Raw genomic sequence first — 23,505 nt, 5'->3', positions numbered from 1 at the left:
AGTAGTAGTAGTAGTAGTAGTAGTAGTAGTAGTAGTAGTAGTAGTAGAAGTAGTAGTAGTAGAAGTAGAGGTAGTAGCATAGTGTCGTGCCGAGATAGGAGGAGTCCAAGGCCAGTGTGATTGATACAAATATAATAGAGAAGGAGTACGATAAAAGACAGTCAGTGCAACTTCTGTGGGCTGAGGGGGTAGGGGGGTTCTTGGGGTTCCTCGTAAAGGGGGGGCAGAGGGGTGCTTTTTGTACTTTGGCGATACAAAGAATCATCGGGAGGCGTTCGAGGGTGGTTTTTGCTTCATTTCTGTGGACTCATGGGGATTGTTGCTTCTCGATCGGCTTTTGTGTTATTTATTCTTTGTTTTTAAGAAAATAGAGCACGCAAATGAGAGTCAAAACGTTGAAGTTTTATATAAACGTAGATGCCATTGCTCCGATCGCTAAGAAAAAAAATACTAAAGCATCTTAGCAACCATTTTTGTTCCAAATCTCTCTCGTTATCGAAGAATGAATAAAAATCGCAGCTCCAAGGCGATCGTGAAACAGCATTCGCCCAAAGTTCAGGAAACTATCCGCGTCCATGAAACGTGTACCGAGGGGTGGGGGAAGGGCCATACCGAAAGAAACGGAATAAAAAGTACGGTGCAGAAGAGTACAAGTGGGCCAAAGTGGGGCTGGGATGGACGTGACACGAGAGAAAGTAAAATTGACTTCGGAAACTCGGACAATGGTACACACACACAGACACGCACAGTCGAGCGGAATAAATCAGAGAAACGAAAGGAAGTACAGAGACATCGTTTCGAGTAACACCGAATCCACTCGCGTGGATTCGACGTTGGAGCGATCGTTGCATGCGTGATTTAAGATTTAAAATTATTCAAGATGGCGTCCGGGGGTTGCAGGTTTATAAAAAAAATTAATTTAATATTATTAGAGGATTAATTATTTTTTTTTTTTTTTTTTTTTTTTTAAGGAGGGAGAGTAGAGTTTAAAATTTGTTGCATTCTTTGACTCTAATTTTTAGAGGATTGGAGAATTGTAATATTTTGTTCCTTTTTTTAAATATAAAAGTGAACGCCATCGTGAACGCCGCCGAACGAAGGGTGAGAAAAAATATCTTCTATGTACTATGATCGCAACGATGCAGAAAATGAAAGTCTACCGGGTGACAACGTCAAGAATTCAGGCAGTGTGCCATCGAGGTATACGTATATTTATAAATAAATATATATATATATAAAAAGATAGATTCAGTCGAGGAGAGGAAACAAAGATAGATATATAAATATAGAGAGGGAGAAATAAAGAGTTAGAGTAAGACACAGATAGACATAGAGAGCTAGGGGAAGAAAATAAGAAAAAAAATCCGCTCGTACCCCGATAAGAGACGTACGAAACACATGAATATGAGGATGGATGCGAAGAGAACAAAATGGCGAATCTCGCGCGTGTGATCTCGACTCAAACAAAGAGCGTACGAACACGCGAATGGTAAATTCTGATTTTCTTTTTTCCTCTTTTGCTCCCCGGCTCGAGAGATAAGGGCAAAATATAACATGTATAGACACAAGTAATACGGAGGTAAAGAAGAAAAGAAAAACAGGTGAGAAAAAGAAATGTTTCGATGCAAAGAGAGAAACTCGACACACTGACACTATCTATGAAACAGCTTAAAAAATAATCAATGATAATCAATGAAGCTCTTAATAATGTGACGATTAGAAGAGTCGAGTGGCGCTTCTTACCATCTGTCCGTGCAGCGGGTGAAAAATGGAAACAGAAAGAGAATTCAAAATCTTCCTGCGATGGTCGAGACCGCGCGGGACTATTTTTTTTTTTTCATACATTTGTATTCGTGACGGGGCAGGGGGGAGGGTAAAAGTTCGGGTTTTCTTTTTCGAGTTTCGAAGTATTCGTCGAAACTTTAAATAGCGTTGATTTTCGACTTCGTTTTCTCGAGAAAGGCGAGAGAAAATTTTGAAAGTGACGTGCGGGCTGGTTTGGATATTCGCGTGACGCAGGATTTCATTTAGGCGGATCGAGGCGTGGCTGCGAAGCTGATAACGTCCGACAAATGGTTTCTGATACGAGGTGGAAAAGAAAGTTATAATAACGTACGTTTCGTATTTTTGGAAAATATTGTAAAGAACAAAATATCATTCGATTCACTTTAAAACAACACTGTATCCACATATACCATTAGAGAACAATTGATCAGTGATCCTGGAAAATCAAAATTCTCCTAAAAACTTTCTTGCCAATAGTAAAGTCAATCTTCGCAGTTAAGCCATCGATCCTTATTTTAGATGAACGCGACGATTCGGAGACCCTAGGTGGGCCTCCACGTTCGATTGTCGATGCTAAATCCTCGCGATCCAAACTTCCAACATGGCCTCTCTTAAATCGTGTTTAGAGCAGGTTGAACAGTTCAATTCCCAATGGCCTATGTTTCAAAACCTCATAACAGAGCCTACGAAAAATAAACGTGCCAAGATGTCAGAGTATCGGTTCAAAAATTCATACCGTACTGCCTTCAAACTTGCATTCCAATTGCGTGAAAAAAATTCAAACAGCATCGCAAGTATCGCTTACGTTGAAGTATCGGAACACAGGAATAATCGTTCCCTTCGATCCTGTTAATCGTTTAAGCAACAAACGAGGTACACAGAAAAGAACACTCTGATCACGATGTAAGAGGGACCAGTAAAAACGTCGATTCGAAGAGAGGGAATAGAAAGAAAAAAATTGAAAAAAAAAAAAAAAGAGAGTAGAATCTCTGTAAGAAATGTGATCGTATTACGGAAAGGACGACAAGGGTGAAGTAACAGTGGACATTACCTTCTTCGAGCCCGTCGTCGCCGTCGCTCATAAGCTCGTCGTCCGAGCAGATGTTCAGCACGTTCACCAACATCTCTGTGACTGCAAAGGGAAAGGGAATGTTTAGTTATCTCGCGCAGGGAACTTTCATCGAAAGGGAATCGTTGGAACTCGACAAAGTGACATAAAAATTATATTAGGTCTAAATATGTTAGGCAGAATTGGATTTCAGCGCACGACGAGTACGCGAACTAATGGCGCCACTAGTTGTAATGCTCGCTGTGGCAAATTTTGTTGCAGATCGATGATTTAAGTAACCAATGGGTTTTTCTCTTACCCTTTTCACCTACAAACGGGAGAGACCACGTGAAAACATCCATGAAGTTGGGCAGCCAATAGGGATGGGGCGAACAGTTGAACTGCCTGATGTTCATGACGTTGTTCTCGTACTTCAGCACGGCCGCCTGTGACATTTACCGAGTATTAGCTTTCTAAAGAGCGAAGTTGACCTTGTTTTCAAAGAGAATCGGGAATGCGCTCGCTTTTCGTGTTTGCCAGGCCGTAGCTCACCTTGTTGTTGTAAACGTCGAGGTAGTTGGGCGCGCTGAAGATAGTAATTAGCGATGGGAAGCCCGTCGTCTGGGATTTTCGGTACATACGGTACCCTGCATCCTGCGCCTCGTGTGCCCTTATGATGCTGAGGAGGTTGTTGTTCTGCAGAAAGTCGCAGCACGCCGCGTAACTGCAACACCAACCAAGCAGAGTCGATTAGTTCACGCGATACTTTAGTATATCAGAAATAACATTAAGAAATTGATTTTTGGAATAAAAAGAAGAGGGTGTGTGGAATGTAGCGCGTAACAAGCGTAACTTCTTAGTATAAAAAGTTACGCTTCGTCAGAAATATGCTCGTGTGCAATAAACAATGCACATCGACGTGGTACAAGTCTAAATTTGTCGACCATGTAGTTCCACTAGAATTAATTGCCAAGTTTCATCGCGTGGATTTAAGATGCTGTAACCCCTCGAGGCACTTCCTTTCTATTAAAATGGCGGGGCGAGAAAATGTTCAAACGTTGGGGAAGTCCAAGGAGAAATTACGCCATCGGTCGAACGGCAAAGTGCAGTTCGCGAAATGGCGAGATACGCTCGTAATGTTCAAGAGATCTTTTATCAATGCGCCGCTGGTCTAGTAGCAATTCCGTAATGGTCGCGGCGTTATAAAGAAAACGTTCGGGATGCCTCGACCTCCTCCCCCAGCTTTCTTTCAACCATACCACCATCCTGAAAGACGTACTCGTAAAACCTTACGTGAAAACCGTCTACCTCCGCGCAGCTCTCCAACCATTTATTTCGTCCTCGTAAACGCGGTGACCTCCATCCGGCGAACAGGGGTCGCGAGCAACCTCCTGGGAGCGTTCGAACTTTCGAGTGTCTTGCATTCATTCTTCCATTTTAATATGAAAACCACGGATTGATTTCACTCGTTCCCAGCCCTCTACAGCAGATTTTTGAAGTGGGTTGCGTTGGAACTATTTTTTATCGCATTTTTGGAATCCATCCAAATTCTTTGTACTTCTATTAGAGGTCAAGCACGAACGTCGCGTTTTCCCGTGGTTGTTTTCGGAGTTTATGAAATCCGACGTGCAACGCGAGAGGCTTTGTCGAGGAAGATAATTCGTTTGCTTTCGATTGCACGCAACAGAAACTATCTGTCGGCCGTCAAATTCAATACGGAGCAATCGCGACGCGGCAAAATATTGCTCGCATTTTATCGCGTCGTCGTCGCGTCACGATGATTTATCGTTCGTTCGGCGTAGACCGAAAACGCACTTAATTTCACCTGAAACCAGCCCAGTGCCGAGCAAATTATACGGCGAATTTTCACGGGGGAAAAATGATTGCTACGCGACCAGTAAAACTTGAGAGGAATTTCCGTCTGTTGTCGGGAGGAAACAGTTCGATTCCGAAGTGGAATTACGAGGGAACGTAAACAAAATTCATTGGCTACTCGTCGTGCGATATATCGGAAAATATTCTAAATATATTGCCTTCGAGGATGCGTATGAATTTATTTATGGCACTCGTGAACAATAAATTTATTAGTATATCGGAGATATATTGCTGAGATATCCATGAATTTACGTGGAGGCTGAATTAGGGAACCTTGGGGGTTGGTTGATATGAAAAATTGAATTTATTGCAGGGAATTGTTGATTTATTCTAATCTGAACTGTGTTAGTCAGTCGGTACTGCTACTGTTTGCATGTATATCCAATAATTATTGCATCGACGACTACGTTACTTTCGGTACTAACTAAAAACAAATATTCGACTTCAAACATTTACGTTTCTCTTAATATTGACAATTCCATAACAAAAACTAAATAAATATACACGTAGTATTTCTAGGGTGTTTTTTTAATTTTCAAAGTGGAGAGTTCTGTTTCCCTCGTGTTTCTGGTAAATATGGGTGGAAAAAGATAACAGGTCGAATTAAATGGCGTACGTGAAATTTGTGTTGAAGGTTGGCCGGAAGCCCGATGCAAGGGAAGCTTAAAACGCTCTCGACAATTTTGCTTGGCGTTGCCGCGGGCCCGCACGCGAGGTTGCACGCGAAAACTCGTGATAACTCTCTCGTGGAGTAATTTTATCCGGCGATCGAACGCGATAACAGAAGTACGGGCCGAGCATTTAGAAATTATAATGCTACCGATAAATCATCGTCATCCGACGCTCGTCCCGCGGAATCGATTCTGGCCGAGACCACAACTCGAACCGTTTTATCATCAATTTCCTATTTGGCACTAATTCAGCACCCAATTATTATTGGAAATGTTGTAGCGAGTCTGGAAATTGTTTACTACATTTTAATTGTTCGTTATGATAACTTTAGGGATGGTTAGTCGAGCGTACTCAAGTGTGGATGAACATACGAATGAGATTAATACCCCTTTGCTAAATTAATAGGCAAGAAAAGCCTAATTCGCCCTCTTTGGCGCGGACTACCCCCTCGATGCGATAGGTATCGTTGTGTGAAGCCAGCAACGCGAGCCGAATTTATAATTACAGTGGCGCAAGAGAAGCGTATGCACGCAAACGATATTTTTAGGATGTCCCAGAAAATATCACGCATCCCAAAATCCGTAATTCGTTAAGTGAATTTTTTGTTTACTATTAACCTTGACCAATAAACTTAGCAATTTACCTATTTATTCTTGACACCCTTTAGTACATTTACTATCATCCCAATATAATTGATCTTGAATCAATTAAAATCGACCAAAGATATAAAATTATACAGGTCCTCCTATTGTGAAGCTAGAATGATGGTTATCCTGCCAATGATAAATATCCATTTCGACGTTTTAAAAAGACTCAGGGAAACAGAGTGACCAAAACAAGGTGTACTGTCACAGGAGCATCCTAATAGAATAAATCCCGCGTCGCGGTGGTCTTTCAGCGCGAACAATTTCGCGGGACAGATCAAGCCCCAGGGGGATGTCAGGGAGTTTACTGGAAACAACGTGCCCCAGCTGCCTGAATATTTGAACTTTTAATCCGCCCCGTCGAGCAGGAGAGCGCTAAGCCCCCCTCCCCCCCAGCGATAAATCAATTCGCAGCGCGCATCATTCATCGCGAACTACAGAATCCAAGATGAAGTTGAATGACGATCCATCATTTCATTACCGATGTCAGCTGAATTTCAATGGTGGTCCGACTCCCGAGGGAGGAGGCGTTTTATCGGACACGTTAACGATGTGGAAATCGTTCGAAATTTTCGACTGTGGTATTTTCGAAATGAAGCTGGCTTGAAATTCCATTTCGTGTATCGAGAGATCTCGTTTGTTTATCGAGACAAATACCAAATTATGCTTTATAAAATTATTTCACGAAATGCGATTCTGCGCAAGAAGTTCTGTTTTATCAACGAATGCTTTGAATGCTTCGATTTAATGAAACAGAATTTTTTAGTCCACCAATTTTTTACATAAATTTTAAATAGATGGGAATGCGGCTATTGAGCAAAGTCTCGCAATTATTAGACCGATATATTCTTTTTTCTCGCGGTCGTGTTTGTTTACAGCGAGGATCAATCCAGCCCCGAAGGCTGTCGCGACGCTGGGCGTCTAAGGCGTTCGCGTCGATGTCGTGTAAACAAATTAAGCGGCAGACGTCAGACGACCGACCTTTTTCGCGCGCTTATAACTGACCCGACCAAGGACCGTGAGAAACGCTCGCGCACAGGTAAAGGCAAGGTCGCTAACGACCGTTAGGTACCGTTCACACCGAGACAATGATTAATGAGGCGATCGAGGGACCCTCAACTGCTAGAATCGCTGACCAGGCACGAAATTCGCCATATTGGACCTCGGATGTGTTATAAAAATAGCGAAGTAAAAATTTAGGTACTTGGTTAACGTTATTAGTACGGGTGATTAGTAGAGCTTCTCATTGCTCTGTGATGAAGACATTGTTTAAAGAAAAGGAATGATTCGAAGAGTATCGAAGTAGATTCTATTTGAAACTTTAATTTCAACCGTAACCTTGCATTAGTTAACAAGAATCGAATGGATCAGAGTGACGTCAGGTTTCGGTAGTACAGGACGATACGTGGTCGGACAGCCGTTCGTTTACCAATGAAAATTAATTTCGAATGAATTTAGGCAAAACACGATTCCTCTTCATTAGCCGGGCTAATTATCCTCGGAATCACGCCGGGTTACGAAATCGTTGCCCGTAAACAACGTTAATCTACGACCACGTAATTGTCGGGGTTTAGTAGTATAGTCACGTGCGTGGTCAAACCGTTTGAACAAATCCGCGCTTGGACTACTTGTGGCCCGTTTCATGAACCTGTTAATACTATTAAAACAGTACAATTCATATGATATTCATATACAAAGAAAATTGATTTTTTTTAGTAAATTAACAGGCAAGTCCTGTTACTGTTGGTTAAGACCAAATAAAATTTCGGTACATTTAGTGTAAAAATTGTATCACTTCGACCACAGGAATAATGTTGACGAGTGAAATCTAAGAGAATTGTTTATCGATAATGTTCAATCGTTCTGTTTAAACGAGCAGCATAAACGCAACGCTCCTTCCACGGTATTTTCACAATTATTCATGCCTGACAGCTCCATCGATGGACTCGGGGGGTGTTTCGCTTATTTTCGCCCGTATTTTCCCCGTTTCCTGCGTTCGTCGAACCGCTTATCGCGTTTATCGAACTAACGTTTTCAGCGCCTTCTCCCCTGTTTCCCATCGCGATAACGAAAAATTTCATTTCGCGCGTTCCCACGGTGTTCGGGACCGTTCGATTTCAACGACAGAATTTTCCACCGGGGAAAGCAAAATAACGTCGGTGCGTTGATAATCTCTCCAATGGCGAAGGACTTGCCCCGAGAAAGAGGAAAACGCCCAAGACAAATTTGATAGCAGCGAAATTGAATTTCTCGAACACTGCACCTTTATCTTTTTCACCCTTTTCAAGAATATTTACGATTGTTTGCTGATAAACTTGAGCAAATGAAATTTGTACATTCATGTACAAAAATATTTGAATTGTCAAACTACGGGGAGTTCGTTGTGCGATCCCTTTGTTCTTCATTGGGATCGCAACACGGAGTCTCCGGTTGGAGCTAGAAAGGAAAGGATAACGGCGACACGGTGGCTTTCTTGAAACTTTTATCGTGGTCGTTCGAAAGTGTCCCCAAGAGAGAGCTAGTGATTCAAAGCCTACCATTCCCAGGCGATTGTTATTAAAATTTCCCTGGATAGCGGAAAAAGAGAGAGGGGGCTAGGTTGGTATCAGTAGCCAGGGGGGACACGGATAGAGGAGGAACTTCCGGGCGAAACTTGTCCAAAGTTTGGCTCGTTTGGTTTCCGTGTCCCGCGATCGCGACCACTCGCTTCCGACCGTTCGTCGGGACAAACGACTAGGTAATTACTCTCGTTGAATGGGGTAACGAGCGAGAGCGGAAAAAGTGGAAAAAGACGTGGCCAGGATGGGGCTGAAAGTGAAACGAAAATGGGTGGGAATTTCTCGTTGAGCGAGGCGACCCAGAGAGCGTCGAAAAATTTTTTTGTTCAGGGAACAAAGAAGAATTTGTTCGGAAACGAAGGTGTTGATTAGGGGAGAAATTTATTCGAACGAGGGATGAAGCATGGAGCCATACATAGAGAATTCTTTGCGTTTTGTACTCATTTATGCCTTGGGAAAATTTAAGCTTGAGGAATTGATACGTGATTGATATGTCGCACCTCCGCAAGAATCGTGACACAGGTGGAAGAATAAAAAAATGTTTATTATGTATCAATCGTGATCTAAAAATATCGAACTTTACACAGGAAAATTCGAATTACTTCTAGAAAAAATTAACCTAAATAATTGATCGCTTCCTTTAAGTTTACCTACGCGTAACACGCTTTGAAATGGTTTTCAAAGTGGTCAGTTTTCTTTTCTGACTCGTGTCACTTTTCTTGCGAAATTGCGAGATGTTATTGAATAATTCTTTCATTCGCTTACCTGTAAAAGTAGGAACAACCCCTGACGCTATTGTGGGAGAAGTGCTCCGCGTTCTTCTCGTTCCCGAAGTCCTCCAGAGGATCCGACCACAGGAGATCGCACATGGGTCCGAACGCGGGAGGTTCTTTGAACCTGTCCAACTGCAACAGCAACATTGACACCAGTGAGTATTAAAACACTATGTCACTGAATTTTATCTAATTCTAATCAAATTATCCGGAGCAACTGTTCACTGAAACATCTTTGTACTTCTTATACTTACGATCGGTATCGTAAATGTTCGTACCTTCTTAAAGAAGTTTGTTTAAATTAAATAATAGGTTCGATGTTTTCAAATAACTCGCGACCTCTGTCCCAGATTTATTTCTAGAGCTCCGTCGGAATTAGAGGGAAATCAGAGGAGTCTCGGATAAAACTTCCACCTCATCCTTTCCGGTCGGGTGATGGGAGTAAAGCCGCGTCTCGGCGGAGAAACTTTTAAATATTCGTGCCGTTGAGCTTCATCGGAATTGTTCAATTTCGGGGGATTCGATCACCGTTTGTGGAACTACAATCTTCTAAGAAATTAGTGCATCTACTCGAAGAATAAAAAACCTTAAAATTTGGAATAGCGACACTTTCGCGTACAGAATTAATTTTATTTCATTCCACAATTGAAATTTTGGATTGGTTCCGTCTAAATTAACGTCAGGAATGTGTCGAGCGACACCATTGTCAGCTCTCACCGATTCAGGATTGGACCAACTAGGGAAATTCTCGTGAAATTCGCGTTAAATTCTGCTGAAAATCACCATCCACGCGATAATACAACGGCGATGATATCGAGGCTTCTGGGTTCGTTTTCGCGTCGATTGCTTCTCATCTGAAACGGAAACTGGCTCGATTAATCGACCCGTGATCCACTACCAGTGAAGGTGGAGAACAAAAATGATAAAAAAAGAAGAAGAGTCGGTCCCGCGCGCGTCGTCGAAACGTTTCCAATAATAACCAACGGCGTAATTACCGAACTGTGACCAGGTTGACTTAACACTGACGTATCGACGTTGTCTCTGTTTGCCGCGCGACAGGGAGCACTGATGGCCCGTGTACAGCAAGTTTTGATCATAATGGGCTACGCTAATTATGTTGAATGGTATTAGTTGACCCGACACACGGCACGAGCGCCTCCTAAACAGGCAGAAACGGGAATGCAGTTTACACTGTAACGAGCAGTTTGCACCTAATAACGCCAGACGTAATATCATCGACATTATTGCCCTGGCCAAAGTGGCCGCCTCGTTTTCGCCCCCAAAATCCGCATCAGGTTCGGCTGAACAGTCGATACGCGACTCCCTTGATCGTAATCCACTCGCGAATGTTTACTAGGTTCTTTGAAAATTTCGAAACCGGACCAAAGTTGGGTCTGTAAAACAATAGCGGGTTTACTATTGTAGGAATTGAACCAAAAATGAGGCGACCAGTGGTATTTTTAATTAACTTCTTTTTTTGGGTTCGTAAATAATTTATATCGAGACTTTCCACTCGAGTCTGACCATAGCCTGTCCACTACCACTTGCGCTCCCCATCTTCAAAAAATAAATTGCAATAATCTAGCAAACACAGGAATCATCTTTTGTTCGATTGAAACGAGGACTAACGAACGCATTCGTTTGAGTTTTCGCGCGTTTTACGATCTCATCATTTTGTTCCGTCGCATTTAACGGGCGTATTAATTGCTCGTTAACTGTGTTCGTTACGCTGTAAACGATTGCGCTCCCGGGTGGGCGTCGTTCGCTGCACAGCCTTCGCGCACTAAGAAACAACGCATGGCGCGCCATGCACACAGATATCGTTGTACTTAACTAACTTCGCTCACTGCGACGTAGAATCGAGTTCACCCTCTGAATTTGAATTAAATCTTGCAAAACAGCTACCAGCTCCAACTTGGTTACAACGATCACGCTCCTGGCGATCCGTGTGTCGCGGAAATAATTCATGTTCCGCGGAATATATTCTTGGCTGGAGTCGGCCAAAAGTGGAAATGTACGTTTCTAGTCAGACATATCTCAAATTCTAGGCTAAATTTTTATCTGAACAAAAGATCGATAAGTAGGAGGTGGATAAGCACTCCATAATATGAAATAGTATCGAACAAGATGAAACTGGAGAATTAAATGTCTGACACATAGAAATTACGAGTCGTCACGGAGAATCAACGTGGCTGCAATTACTATAGTGATTTATAAACCCCGACAAAACGGAGCAAAGTATTTTATACGGTACAGTGGTGCAGCGACGGCAATGAAAAGATTAAGAGTAGCTCTCGATAGGATTAACAAGACGAAGAATTCATCCCCCTTCCTCTCCAGTCTCGGACCGTTCCTTTTGTTCGTCCAATAATACAGCTCTATGCATAAATGAAGGATGCTCTAACAACGTACCACGCTTACGACTAATTTCCTTTCAGCCAATGGAAGTTCCCCTATTAAATAATACTTGGACTCAGTCGCGTAGAATATTCCAATCCAACGAAGAAAGGACTTTGTGTCTTCGCGAATGAAATTACTACCGACATTACGCTGGACATTCGCGTCTTCTTCTCGAGATGACTCTGAGATAAGGGTTGGAATGTTCGGAACGAATTGGTGCTCGCGTCACTTGCGTTATTACTTAACTAACTGCTTCAACATTTTTAAAGTGGAATAGTAGTAACTAAAATTACGAGGAAGTTGGATCGTTAAGCATTTAATTTTTTAATTCTTTTTTTTCTTCTATCACGTCACTAAGGATTAATATACTCGATGATCACGTGTATCGAAGACTCCTTCAGAACGATAATGGACCACGGATCGTTAAGCGTCTCCAAGAATGGAGAATTCAAAATAAATTAGTTGATGGATTGCTGGAAAATATTCCGAAAATCCTTGCTCAGACAACGATTATGAATTGTAAAGAAAATTCCAGTCTTTCTATAAGAAGAGGTATCGTTTGATGGATTGTGGGGCTAACCGTGTGTCCTCCCTTTTCGCGTAGTTGCTAAAAAAATAGATGGGGAGCTTAGTGGGCCAGTATTCGAAGATGGGCATGCAAATGACGAAACAGGAGAGAGTGGGACGGGGTGTGTTGTATCCCTGGCCAACATTTGGTATTCATATCACTTGCTCGCGGTCGCAAAACCCATCTTTTACATAGAACCACGCGGAATAATACATAACAGAGACCGAGGGGACGTATCTATGCGGCTCTGATAAATATTGCATACTTGTCAATGTCCCCCCACGCCTAGCCAGAATTTCCAGCATATTTTGGGCAACCCTGCGGGGTTGGAAACTCTCGATCATCGATGGAAAACAAACGATCCATCGTTATTGCGCGTTCGATTCCGAGAGAAAGTGAAAAGGAAACCCAGACGCCCAGATAATGGAGAAGGATAGGCGGGGACAACGTATTTTTCGTGTATCGAAAGCAATTGTGGAATTATTGATTGTAAAAATTATGTAGGGAGATTCCCATGCATAGAATCTTGACAGAAAAATTAAAAATGGAGCGGTATATCGTTTGCTATGGAATAATAAAATATAACTCTACGTATTGTCTAATTAAAATTCAGAGGATACGTTTTCAAATAAAACCTACTTTTAGATAGGAACACCTCTTGCAATATATTTACACTGACATCGAATTCAAGTGATTATGAGAAGAAAAAAAAGAAGGGAAGAATAACGAACCGATTAAACATCGACGAACTTCGAGGGAGCGATACAGCGCCACTTCTCTTGAAAAGAAGAGAGTATTTTGCGAATCGAGTGCAGCGATTCATATCCTTCCTGGGACCGACCATTAAAATATCGAGGCTGCAATTGAATCGAAGAGGAACGACCGATAACGTCGATGCAAATTATCGCGAATACCCGGTGAATATTTCCGACTCGTCGAACTTCACCCAGTTTCAGCCTTTTACTCCCTTCTATGGATTTTCCGCGTGCAGCCACCCCTTCGTGTACCCTCTGTCCCGCCTACACCCGCGGCTGGCTTATTTTCCGCGATTGTTGCAGCTGAAAAGAGGGACTCGATAAACGGGAAGCAAGCTGGAAGAAGAGGGTTAACCACTCCTCGTTCTCCCACGAGAAATACCTCGTAATCTGCCAGATACAGATGCATCTCCCCTTCGTTTTCTTTTTCCCCCATCTCTCTTCCCACTTCTTTTCCTTTACCACCTAGGTTTTCCTTCAACTTGGCTCACGTACATTCTGGCTTCTCCGATTTTAAATAATTAAATTGTGTTTCCCCTACAATTTACTTTTTATTCTACTTTTCCCCGCCTCTGACCCTCCATTTATTTATTTATTTATTTTTGAGCCTGGCAACGTATTTTCGCAAAGGAAAAACTGTTCAACGCCGCGCGGGTGTTGGACGAATTCATGACTCGTCACGGAAACGACGCGGAAGGGGATGAAGAGAACCGTCGGTGAAAAATAAGAAGACAGCTGAGACAATCTCGGCAAGAGTCGCTCGAACGGAACTTTCCATGGAGTTCTCGGGGGGCACGCGCGCGACGGGAGGAAAATAAAAACGGCACATCCGTTTCCATGCATTTAGTGCACAGGCACACGTTTTATAAGCGTCGTTTAAAACTTGTCCCGAGGGAGAAGCTTTCCTGTACGGGGGTTCTGCGTCAGAACTGGCTGAACTTGAATTCGTCCAGAAAATTCATTACCCCGGCGAAATCCTTTCGCGATAAACCCTGCCTCTGGGACGCTTACTCGATGACGAATATTGTTTTCCAACCCCCTTTGGGGGAAAAATTAATATAATATATTAATTATATTATTGGTAAAATAAAGGATGTAATGAAGGATGTAATGCGCCATTAGTAACGATAAGTCACTTTTCTAGAAATCTGGGACAGTAGAGACTTCTGTTAGCTAAAAAATTCTGACTACTTTTAAGTAACGAGAACCATTCCACAGATTTCCTGTGGTATTCCAAAAGGTTCCGGTGCGCATAAAAAATTGCTGAAAGGTCCTGACAGTTGAATACGGTCGTTTGTTTCAGAGAACAGATCTAGAAAAGTGAAAATCCTGGAAATCCTGTTGGTAAACGTCACAGTGCCACGGGTAGTCGATAGTCTAATTAATTAACGCGACTCTTTGTTACGCGGCTCGACAAAGGGCTCGAAACCCTTCAGAGCTCCCCTACCGCGGTTAAGGTCTTTTCATATTTATCGGCGGAACGGAGCGCAGCGAATTAAAACCGCAGGATAAGGGATTCCGTTCGCGTTCCGTGGAATCCGCGCGACTTTGAAATCGAATGCTTCTTTTTCCGAGCGATTTTATCGACGGTATTTCGAGATGCCTTGATATGGAAATTTGCGCCGCCGTCAGGACGATATTGGCGATCCTTTGAGACGCGAAAACCCGTAAAATCGCTCCCATACGACTGCAACGCATCCCTCTGCAATGTGGTATCGTGCAACAGCCAGTTCAAGTTACTCGATAACGTCAAACGAGTGTTTGTTCCTTCATTTTTTTCTTTCGCGGCAGATTTCACACGTTTTTCGGCTGAACTTTGTATCGATTTATTTTTCAACCATTCTAGCTACGAGTAAGACGCATCTAACTCTAGGTTTACGAAGATTTCTTAGCAAATTTCTGTTACTGACGTAATGCTTCAAACAAAAATGAGTTTAGATAGATTCTTGTATTTTTATTCGGAAAAAAATATAAATGGTTTTCGTAAGATCCGGTGAAATTAGGAACGGGCCAAAATGAAAGTGTGTTCTGTAAACCTACAGTTTAAACTATTTAACTTATTCAATCTATCTAATGTGATATCGTACTTCGTGTATCTGTTATTCTAGCAATTTTAAGAATTTTGTCGAGTATTTTAAATCTGCGACTGAATTTGAATTTTCCACCTTTTTTACAGCATGAACGCATCGTCGTTCTAGATGGAATCTAAAGTCCCGGGTACAGATCCAACGCGAGCGAATTTTTATGAGTATCGGTGGAAATAAAAATACTCGGAATTCGAGACGGAATGTCGAGTGCATTCGACCGAGAATAACGAAGGATGCCGACTCGCATGTTTCCTTACCGAGATGCATCGGAAAACCAAGATTCACCTTCGCGAAAAGGAGAGGGTGGAAGTAATATTTAACGGTTATATTATAATTTACGAAGCAATTCCAACTGTCTATGAAAAGGAAATTCACCGCTATTTAATAAGAATATTAATAATATCGAAATGGCGATGGTGAACCTGTTAAATTCTGATACTCGGATAATGATATACTATACGACCATAGAATATTCTACTTGAACCGCCATGTAATCGTGTCACTTACTTTGCGTATGTCTTCTAGATTGTGAATTTCTGGCGAGAGTCCACCGTGTACGCAGAGGAACTGATGGTTCATGAGGGCGGCGAGCGGCAGACAGTCGAAGGCGTCCATACACGCGTCGTACACCCTCTCCGAGTATTTTATTTTACCTGAAAGCAAACCACAGTGAGAACAGGCCAGGGACGGGGCGGGTTTTTCCCTTCTATCGGGGAAACGCGACGCCAGCGACCGATTCACGCCACGGAAAATAAACGTGATTCACCGCAACGCTCGATTGTGTCTCGCGGTTATTTTTTTTCCCTCCCTTTCATGGCTTGCGCATTCTCTCGCGGACAGTTCCGTCGGCTCTTTGTAACGCGACGAAATGAAATGAAACGCACACGGTAGGGGGCCGAGGGAAATAAGTAACCAAAGCGAGCGTTCGATTCGAGAGAAGTTGACCATGGACGAGAGCCACCGGATCGACTAGCTTTCCTCTTTGTTTCGTTTATCGCGTCTCCGAGTCGAGCTTGGCTGTCGTTCGCAGCGGTATTGTTCGTCGAACAAAGAATATTTCGGGGTTTTATTCTCTTATAAGGCGAACCAGATTTCCCATCAGACGAACTAATTTCGTGGCGACGTTCTTAACGACCACCTTGAGTCGATCCTTCGTTCTTTGAACTGATACGACACCCAAAAAAACAACAGGCATAGTCTTACAGATTATTATTGATAGAATGAAGCATGAAGAAATGAATGGGGTATCGTTTGACCTATTTTAGTGCTATTTAGAATGATAGAACAACGTTAGAAACGCTTGGAATAAATAGAAACCTCAACGCAAGTAGAAACAGCTATCACTGGTCAGACACATAGGCCAACTCATACTCGACGTTAAACCGCAACGTCAAAGGCTCCTATCGCACCATTGTTTCGATCAGATGAACCCGTCTAAGCTTCGTCACGGTTATCCCTTGATAAATTACGATCGAGAAACGCGCAACACATTCTGGAACGCCCTGATACGTCGAGGTGGAACGTCACGCGTTCTGTCGCATCGAACGTGTCGTCCCAGATTTCTCTCCCTGACACTTTTTAATGACCGTACACAGACTCTCGTCGCCAGCCGTACAAAAGCTCGGGAGAATGGTACTTTCCAGGAGTCGGAAGGAACGCTGGAAAACGGATAAAAGGGAAAAGGGCTCTGGAGAGCAATGAAGAAAGGCTGGGGCGAGGTAGACGAAACGCAGGTGTGTCTGTGTGCGTGAAACGTCGTAAAAAGAACGACGAACGCCCAGAGATCATTTCTAGCCGGGCCTGTGTCCACTGAGAATAATAAATCCTTCCATCAGGAAACTTGCCTCTTCGAGTTAAAGAAAACGACCCTGTCATGTCCGTTTTATGAAATACGAGAGTTTCCAACGGCCATGGACCTACCCTCTGTCCTATTTGCGATCGAACCTGTATTAATTCAATCATCGCACTTATTCTTTGGAATTCAAGTTACAGAGAACTAACCTGATGACCTTTACTCCCTATCAGATCAAACAATGAACATTCCCCTGCATTAATAACACTAACTATCACGAATTTGGGGAATTGAAAGGGTTAGCAAGAATTCGGACGTGAATTCCCAGTCGTTTCGCGTCACCCTCCCAAATAATTCAAGGATACCGTTCCCAGTAAACAGAACAATCCCTCCCATCAGTCTGAAATGGTTCCCCGAGTTTGGTCGCAAACAGGATGTCACGCTGGTCGTTGGAGCTAAGAAGAAACTCGTGGATTTCTTCCCTCGTCGTAGGTGTACGCGGCAGGATTCGAGTCGGGTCTTTTTCAGCGACGTATCGAGATCCTCCGATCGATTTCTCAGACGAAAAATAGTCGGAAGGACGAGCCAGAATACGTCCAGCGAGATTCCACGAATAGATAGAATCGTGGCGCGTCTTGCAGACGACGTTCCGTAAAAATGTGCTGCGGGGAACTTTGCATGCGGCGGACCGTTCTGGGAACCTTCTGTCTTTTTCAACAGGGAACAATCAGAATGATAAAGAAAGGAGCGAATTTCCCGTGAAAAATTTCATTCCGCTCTTTTTCTTTTCAGAGCTTGCATCCAGTTCGAGAGACGCTGACACAAAAATTACAAGCTCTGGATTCGCACGACAGGTTTCAATATCAGTCGGGGTAGGTTTAGCGTTAAGAAGACTTCAACAAAGATGGAGCAACCTCGTTTACTTGTATGACGCCATTAAGGCTATCGTTACGAAGAAACTTAGAGTTCGAAAACTTTTGCGACTGAGCATGCATTCCTTAAAGTGGATACACAGGGATCGAAAGGTAGACATCCAACCAAAAGAGGGCCCCGAAAAGACACAGAGGGTTCTCGTGTCTGGGAGATCCAGTGGACAGGTGGAATGACGAAGTGGCGGGAACGGGCAGTCGAGGTTTCCCTCTTCGACTTCCCCAGCTGACGAACAAGAAGTATTCCCTGTCAATAAAACGAGGTCCGCGGTATCTCCAGCGTCGACAGCCAGAAGATTTGTCGACGGTGAAAGCGGACAGATTGCTGGTCAAACCTGTCACTCGAGGCTCCCATCGAGATCCTCGCGAATGAACATCTCGGAGGCTTTTGCAGACATGAATTATATTTGCCCGTCGATCCAACGCAAAATTGGACCGTTCGAGCTGGACGCAAAAGCTGGAGGGTGAGAGGTGTGCGCTTGGGAACCCACCCCTTGGGCTTTGGGGACTACGGAGGGGTCGAAAGTCGACACCTGGTCTAGACGGTGCGGAGCTGGATCCCTAGGGGCAGTGGCTGACCCTTTTCCTTAATATTTTTACAAGGGAACGAGTCTAAAATGAATCAAGCACTCCTGCGATCCTGGTAGGTGAGCGATTGAGTCCTAATTTTCTCGCTTTATCAAAAATTGGTAAATTGAAATGGACTGAACATTGAAATGTACACGGTATGTTGAAGAAAATTTGAGCAATGCCTTTTAACTCAGAGCAAACAATAACTTCTGCATTATTTGCATACCGATGTTACTTTCCACCAAATGAAACACGAAAATGGTAATAATTCCGTCGACAAAAATATCGCCCCGAAAAAATAATTTTCTTCGATTAAACCGGAATCGAAATGGCGCATCGAACGGTGACGTATCGTCTCTGTTTATCTTCCAATTAATTGTGCGTCGCTGGATGTTTTCCGGTGGAGAGAGTCTGCTCGCAGAACAATCGTTTTTGGCGACCGAGGTCCGTTTCGACACGCTGACCCCCTGGCCGCCAGCCAGGGGCTTTTTGCTCGTGCTACCGCGAACTCTTACGAATAATGCGTGACGATTCGGGCCTCGAGCACGTTGCCACTTCGAATTTCAGTCGAATTCTTCGTCAGCACGAAGAAACTGTTTCCGAGATTGAAATACAAGCGAATGATACGACGAAGGGAAACTCTTCAAATTATTGAAAAAGTTTACAAAGGACTTCGTTGTAAAATAAAGTAACGAATTCACTGCTGACACAGAGACGAGCGATATTTACACGGAAATTCGTGTCAATTAAGGGGAAAGAAGGAAGATCTCCTATTCATTTTAATCCGTCTTCTCCAAGGCGACTCGCTTCGTTTTTTTCCGTTTCCGCGAGTCGAAACACAACGCTCGCGATCGTCTCGTTCCTGTGTTATTTATTCGGGTCGAAAGCTTCGCAAATGAGCTTTCTGGAGTGTCCCCCGCGACGTCTGATTCGCGCGCGAGATATCATCAAATGAAAGTCAAGGGGGTTGCGGAACTCGATCCTCGTTAATACAACGAGATGTCGATGGAGGAAGGCCGAACGAGGTTCGGGGTGTAAAAAAAAAAGTAAGTTCGCGGGTAAATGCATTTAAATCGATGAAAACTTGGTAGGAAAAAGTCTGTTAAATTAAAAAAAAAATTAGTCAAGATCTAGTTACATCTTTTTTTGTTGAGGTATAGAACACACTTTTGGATTCAGAATATATTCATGAAACAATTCGTTCGTTCTGAGGGCTACTTAATATTTAATTCGAAAAATATATGTAGAAATACGCATTTCACTTTTGAAAATAAAATATCGATAGTATAGGTATAGGGCAGGATACGTGTACTTCCTCGATGAAAGGAGTTCGATGCATTGATAATTGACCCATTTAAATAAAAATTAGCCCACCGATCGAGCAAACGCTATGAATAGACTCCCATATTCTGGTTCCATTCTTCATTTACCATTCAATCGAAAGTTTGCCCACCCCTGAAGCTGAATTTGCTCCCTAATTAGACAAAATCGCGACGAACGTTGGCAAAGAGGCGATTCGTTCGCGACACACGGTACATTCAGATCTCTTTTCCCTCTCGCAACGCGAATACGTATTAATAAAAGGAAACTTGACCTCCAGCTTCAAGATTCACCGATGAAAAACCGTGAGAAATGATTTTTTTCTCCTTTTACAAGCTGCGTCGCGAGGAAGACGTTGGAGCGTACAATTAACGACGCTCGAAGCGAACGTCTTAATTATTACGCTCGTCTCTGTGTCATGATTCGCTCAATGGTTGCGAGTTCCCTTTGTTTCCGAATCGACACGGAATAACGAGATCGCTGAACGCGTTCGGGAGAAATTGGACCGTGCAGCGTCGCTGGATTGTCTGGATAAAAGGCTCAATCCACGGTTTTTAAGCCCCTCAGGAAATGGGATCTCCATTGGAACGCGTAATGGGATGTGTAAACGAACTTATTCTCTAATTTCTTACAAGCTATTAAATGTTACTTCTCTGTTAAAAAATTAAACGAAGCCTAACGCACTCGAACCACTCGACCCTTTAGCCTATAATAACACATGAAACAGATATATCAAAGAATTCGAGTCGAATATGGAAAGCACGAGTCAAACGCGACGTATGAACCTGCACGAAAAACTTTATAACCTTCTATGGGGTTAAGTATTTGTTTCCCTGGAGAAATTATTTCCTTGGTTCACCTTTTCCGTGATTTTTCGTCGTCCAACAAGCGATCGAAGTCGAATGTGTGCTCGCTTACACGAGTCGAAAAGAATTCTCGCCGCTTTTGCCTGGGACGAGGAGGGAGCAGCCATTGAAATACAAATTCCATCCGTTTCCGGGATCGCAGAGGGATATCTCGAGACTCTGCGTGACGCAGTCGAGGCGACCCGCGGAAAACCGTATCGATCCTGGAAAATTGTCCGATACTGGGTCAAGCCGCGTGTATTTACGAGCTCGCGTTAACCCACCGCCGCGTTACGTTTACGATTTTAACGCTGGCACGTTCATACGACGTCCGCTGGGATGCAACCCCCGACTGAAAGCTTCCTAACCTTCCGCATGACCCCCAAACTCCACCCACTGGAGTTTCATTACTCGAATGTTGAATTATTTAAACAGAAGATCTGAAACTCGTGGCGAACGGTTGGAAAAATCGCGATGGAGGACCACGCGTGGTTTAGAGAAGATTGAAATTCAACGTCGGCGGGTTGATTTAGCGGAAGGCCGGGGATGGCGGGCAAACAAATAGACGAATAAATTCTCAGACGGAATGAATCATGAAAATTGCTCTGGCTGCCGCGTATCGAGAGCGGAGCCAACCTCTCTGCTAATTATGGCTGCTTGTTGCGAATATTGTTAAGCTCGAGGTACGAATTTGCGTGGAGCTGTCAGGTGATAGAACGAAGTGCTCGAAGGAACACTAATCCGGAGAAGATAGAAGAGAATCTATCTCTATAAAAGTGGACAGTGATAACGAAACAAACGAGAGTAAAAAGCCCAACGATATTTGTACCTCTAAAAAAAAATTCATGCGAGAAAAATATGTGTGCTAATACAATATTCCAATCTTGTCTCGAACGTATTGTGTCACGGAAAAAAAAACGAACACTCGAACCGAATTTTCCGCGAAAACTCGGCGTAAGTTTTTTTTTTATCGCGCCGAGCGTTGCACAACTTTTCGAAAATTTCAGCCTCGGAGTGCTAATGGAAAATGGAAAGCTGGAGCGTTGAAAATCGAATGGGAGTTCATTGTTTTTTGTTAAAAGAGTCGTTAAAAGAGTTCGAGCTTTTCCAATTGGGAAAATTGGAAAGACAGACGCGAACACCGAATCGTGATTAGGTGATACTTACATTCTTGCTTAAATGTGAAGTATTCCGTGAGATGACGGCACTCGTGGTTACCTCTGAGGAGGAAGAGTGTGGTTGGATGGCACAGTTTTAGTGCCCACAGGTACAATACGCACTGCAACAGAAAATGTACATTTTTTATCATTGATACAATGTCTTCGTTTCAGTTCAAGAAAAGTGAACAAAAATTATACTATATATATCCATTCATATATATTCATATCATGTATAGTTCATGTTTTCTAGGGTTAAGTGGCTCATCCACCACGATGATACTAAAACACTGAAGCTTATACTAACGAACGCATAATAAGAGAGAATTCGTTTCGCTCGTTGAAGATTTCGCGAAAATTCACGGTCTGCGGGGTCGAAGTTGCCACGACTTTCATAGCAGCATAACGCAAGGATAACTTGCATTGGATGCTCCGTTTCCTCGAGGAAATTTTTTTTTTTATAGGCGTTTGCCAGCGCAGCGTTGTTTTAGAAGCGATTCGAGCGTGAAACCGAACCCGTTAGTTACTGTTTCGTTCGAGCACCAAAGTCCACGTTGTTTATAACTGTCCTTCGTCCCCAGGAACGAATGCACACTCTCTATTTGTCTCTGATAATTTATAACGTCTCGCGAATTACATTCACCGCGTTGGAACAGCCATGCTCGTGACTCGTATTGTCATCTATGCGACGCGACACACACGTGATCTCTAAGGACGGATTTCTTAGTTTCCAAGCTCGAAACTGCTGTCCAAGCTGATCTAGAATGTATTTTCTTTCGTCTCCAGTGTCTGGGAGAAAATTAGGTATGAAATCGCTGGCCGACTTCGTTTCCCCCGCGTGTCTTTCGTCGCCAAAAATCGCGCTGGCGTTTCGTCCGCGTTGAAAAGAAGCATTATTCGCTTTATTTCGGTCGCCCTGGTAATTAATTGGCACGAGGCGACGGAATTAACGGAACTGGCATGGAGCGTGGAACAAAAGCGCCTACGCGAAGCCGTCGTTTGGGTTTCAACGCGATCAGCCGTCGCGCAATTAATCTCCCCGGTCCTCGAAACGCGCGCGAGCCACGAGAGGCATTCTTCGCTGAAGTTGACCCGTGAGAAGATAAAGGTGAGCGTTTTGGCAGAGACAACTTCCCTCCCTAACCGCGATCTCTGTCGTCTCGTGATCGAGAGAGTGTTTAGATTTAGTCGATCTAAGTCTACAGAATTTTAACTATCCGAGTCCAATTTGGTTCGCCGATCCTTCTATTCTGTGTACTTTCAGGAGCCTATACTGCTCCCAGATTAAACGCCCATCGACTAATTTATCGACGAGGAAAAAAAGCGTAGCCGCGATGCACGCGTTGCGGCGGTAAACAATCGTTAAAACTTGGCCGCGTTGGTGGAATCGATACCGAGAGCGGAGGGAGAAGTACAGCCCCATCTTTTATTCATCGCGTATACATTAACGGTTTGTTTCGAATGCGGGTATCACGGGTATTAATGCGCGGCGTACGCGCGCGTATCCCTGCCCAGGAACAATCGCATAAGTGGCTATGAATGCGATGTACGTGTGAGAGCACGTGTCGCAGCTATTGTTTCCCCATTGCGGGGCCGATAATGAGGCTCGTGAAAACGCATTTTCGTTTTATTGTACCCCACCACCGATGGATGATGCTCGAAATCACCGCGGTGATCCACTCGCGGTGGTATTGTCGTATCGCGACATTCCAGTCGATTTCTGGAAC

General features: G+C 43.5%; 1 protein-coding gene across 5 annotated transcripts in view; it reads right to left on the bottom strand.

Annotated features, from left to right (window-relative positions):
- Positions 1-23,505, bottom strand: part of LOC128876884 (uncharacterized) — a 139,373-nt gene that overhangs the window by 27,277 nt on the left and 88,591 nt on the right. For 4 of the 5 annotated variants that reach the window (XM_054123685.1, XM_054123684.1, XM_054123686.1 and 1 more), the window contains exons 5-10: positions 21,789-21,900; positions 15,673-15,818; positions 9,348-9,487; positions 3,386-3,557; positions 3,153-3,279; positions 2,837-2,917 (exon numbers count right to left, since the gene is read on the bottom strand). In XM_054123685.1, the coding sequence (XP_053979660.1) occupies positions 2,837-2,917; positions 3,153-3,279; positions 3,386-3,557; positions 9,348-9,487; positions 15,673-15,818; positions 21,789-21,900 (778 nt within the window). Of the gene's footprint in view, positions 1-666; positions 1,747-2,836; positions 2,918-3,152; positions 3,280-3,385; positions 3,558-9,347; positions 9,488-15,672; positions 15,819-21,788; positions 21,901-23,505 lie in introns of those variants that run through there. The other variant, XM_054123689.1, reaches the window with a different exon arrangement.

Source organism: Hylaeus volcanicus, chromosome 5 (genome assembly GCF_026283585.1).
Source record: "Hylaeus volcanicus isolate JK05 chromosome 5, UHH_iyHylVolc1.0_haploid, whole genome shotgun sequence".
NCBI classification, from domain to species: domain Eukaryota; kingdom Metazoa; phylum Arthropoda; class Insecta; order Hymenoptera; family Colletidae; genus Hylaeus; species Hylaeus volcanicus.
This window is presented reverse-complemented; position numbering and strand designations above follow the sequence as displayed.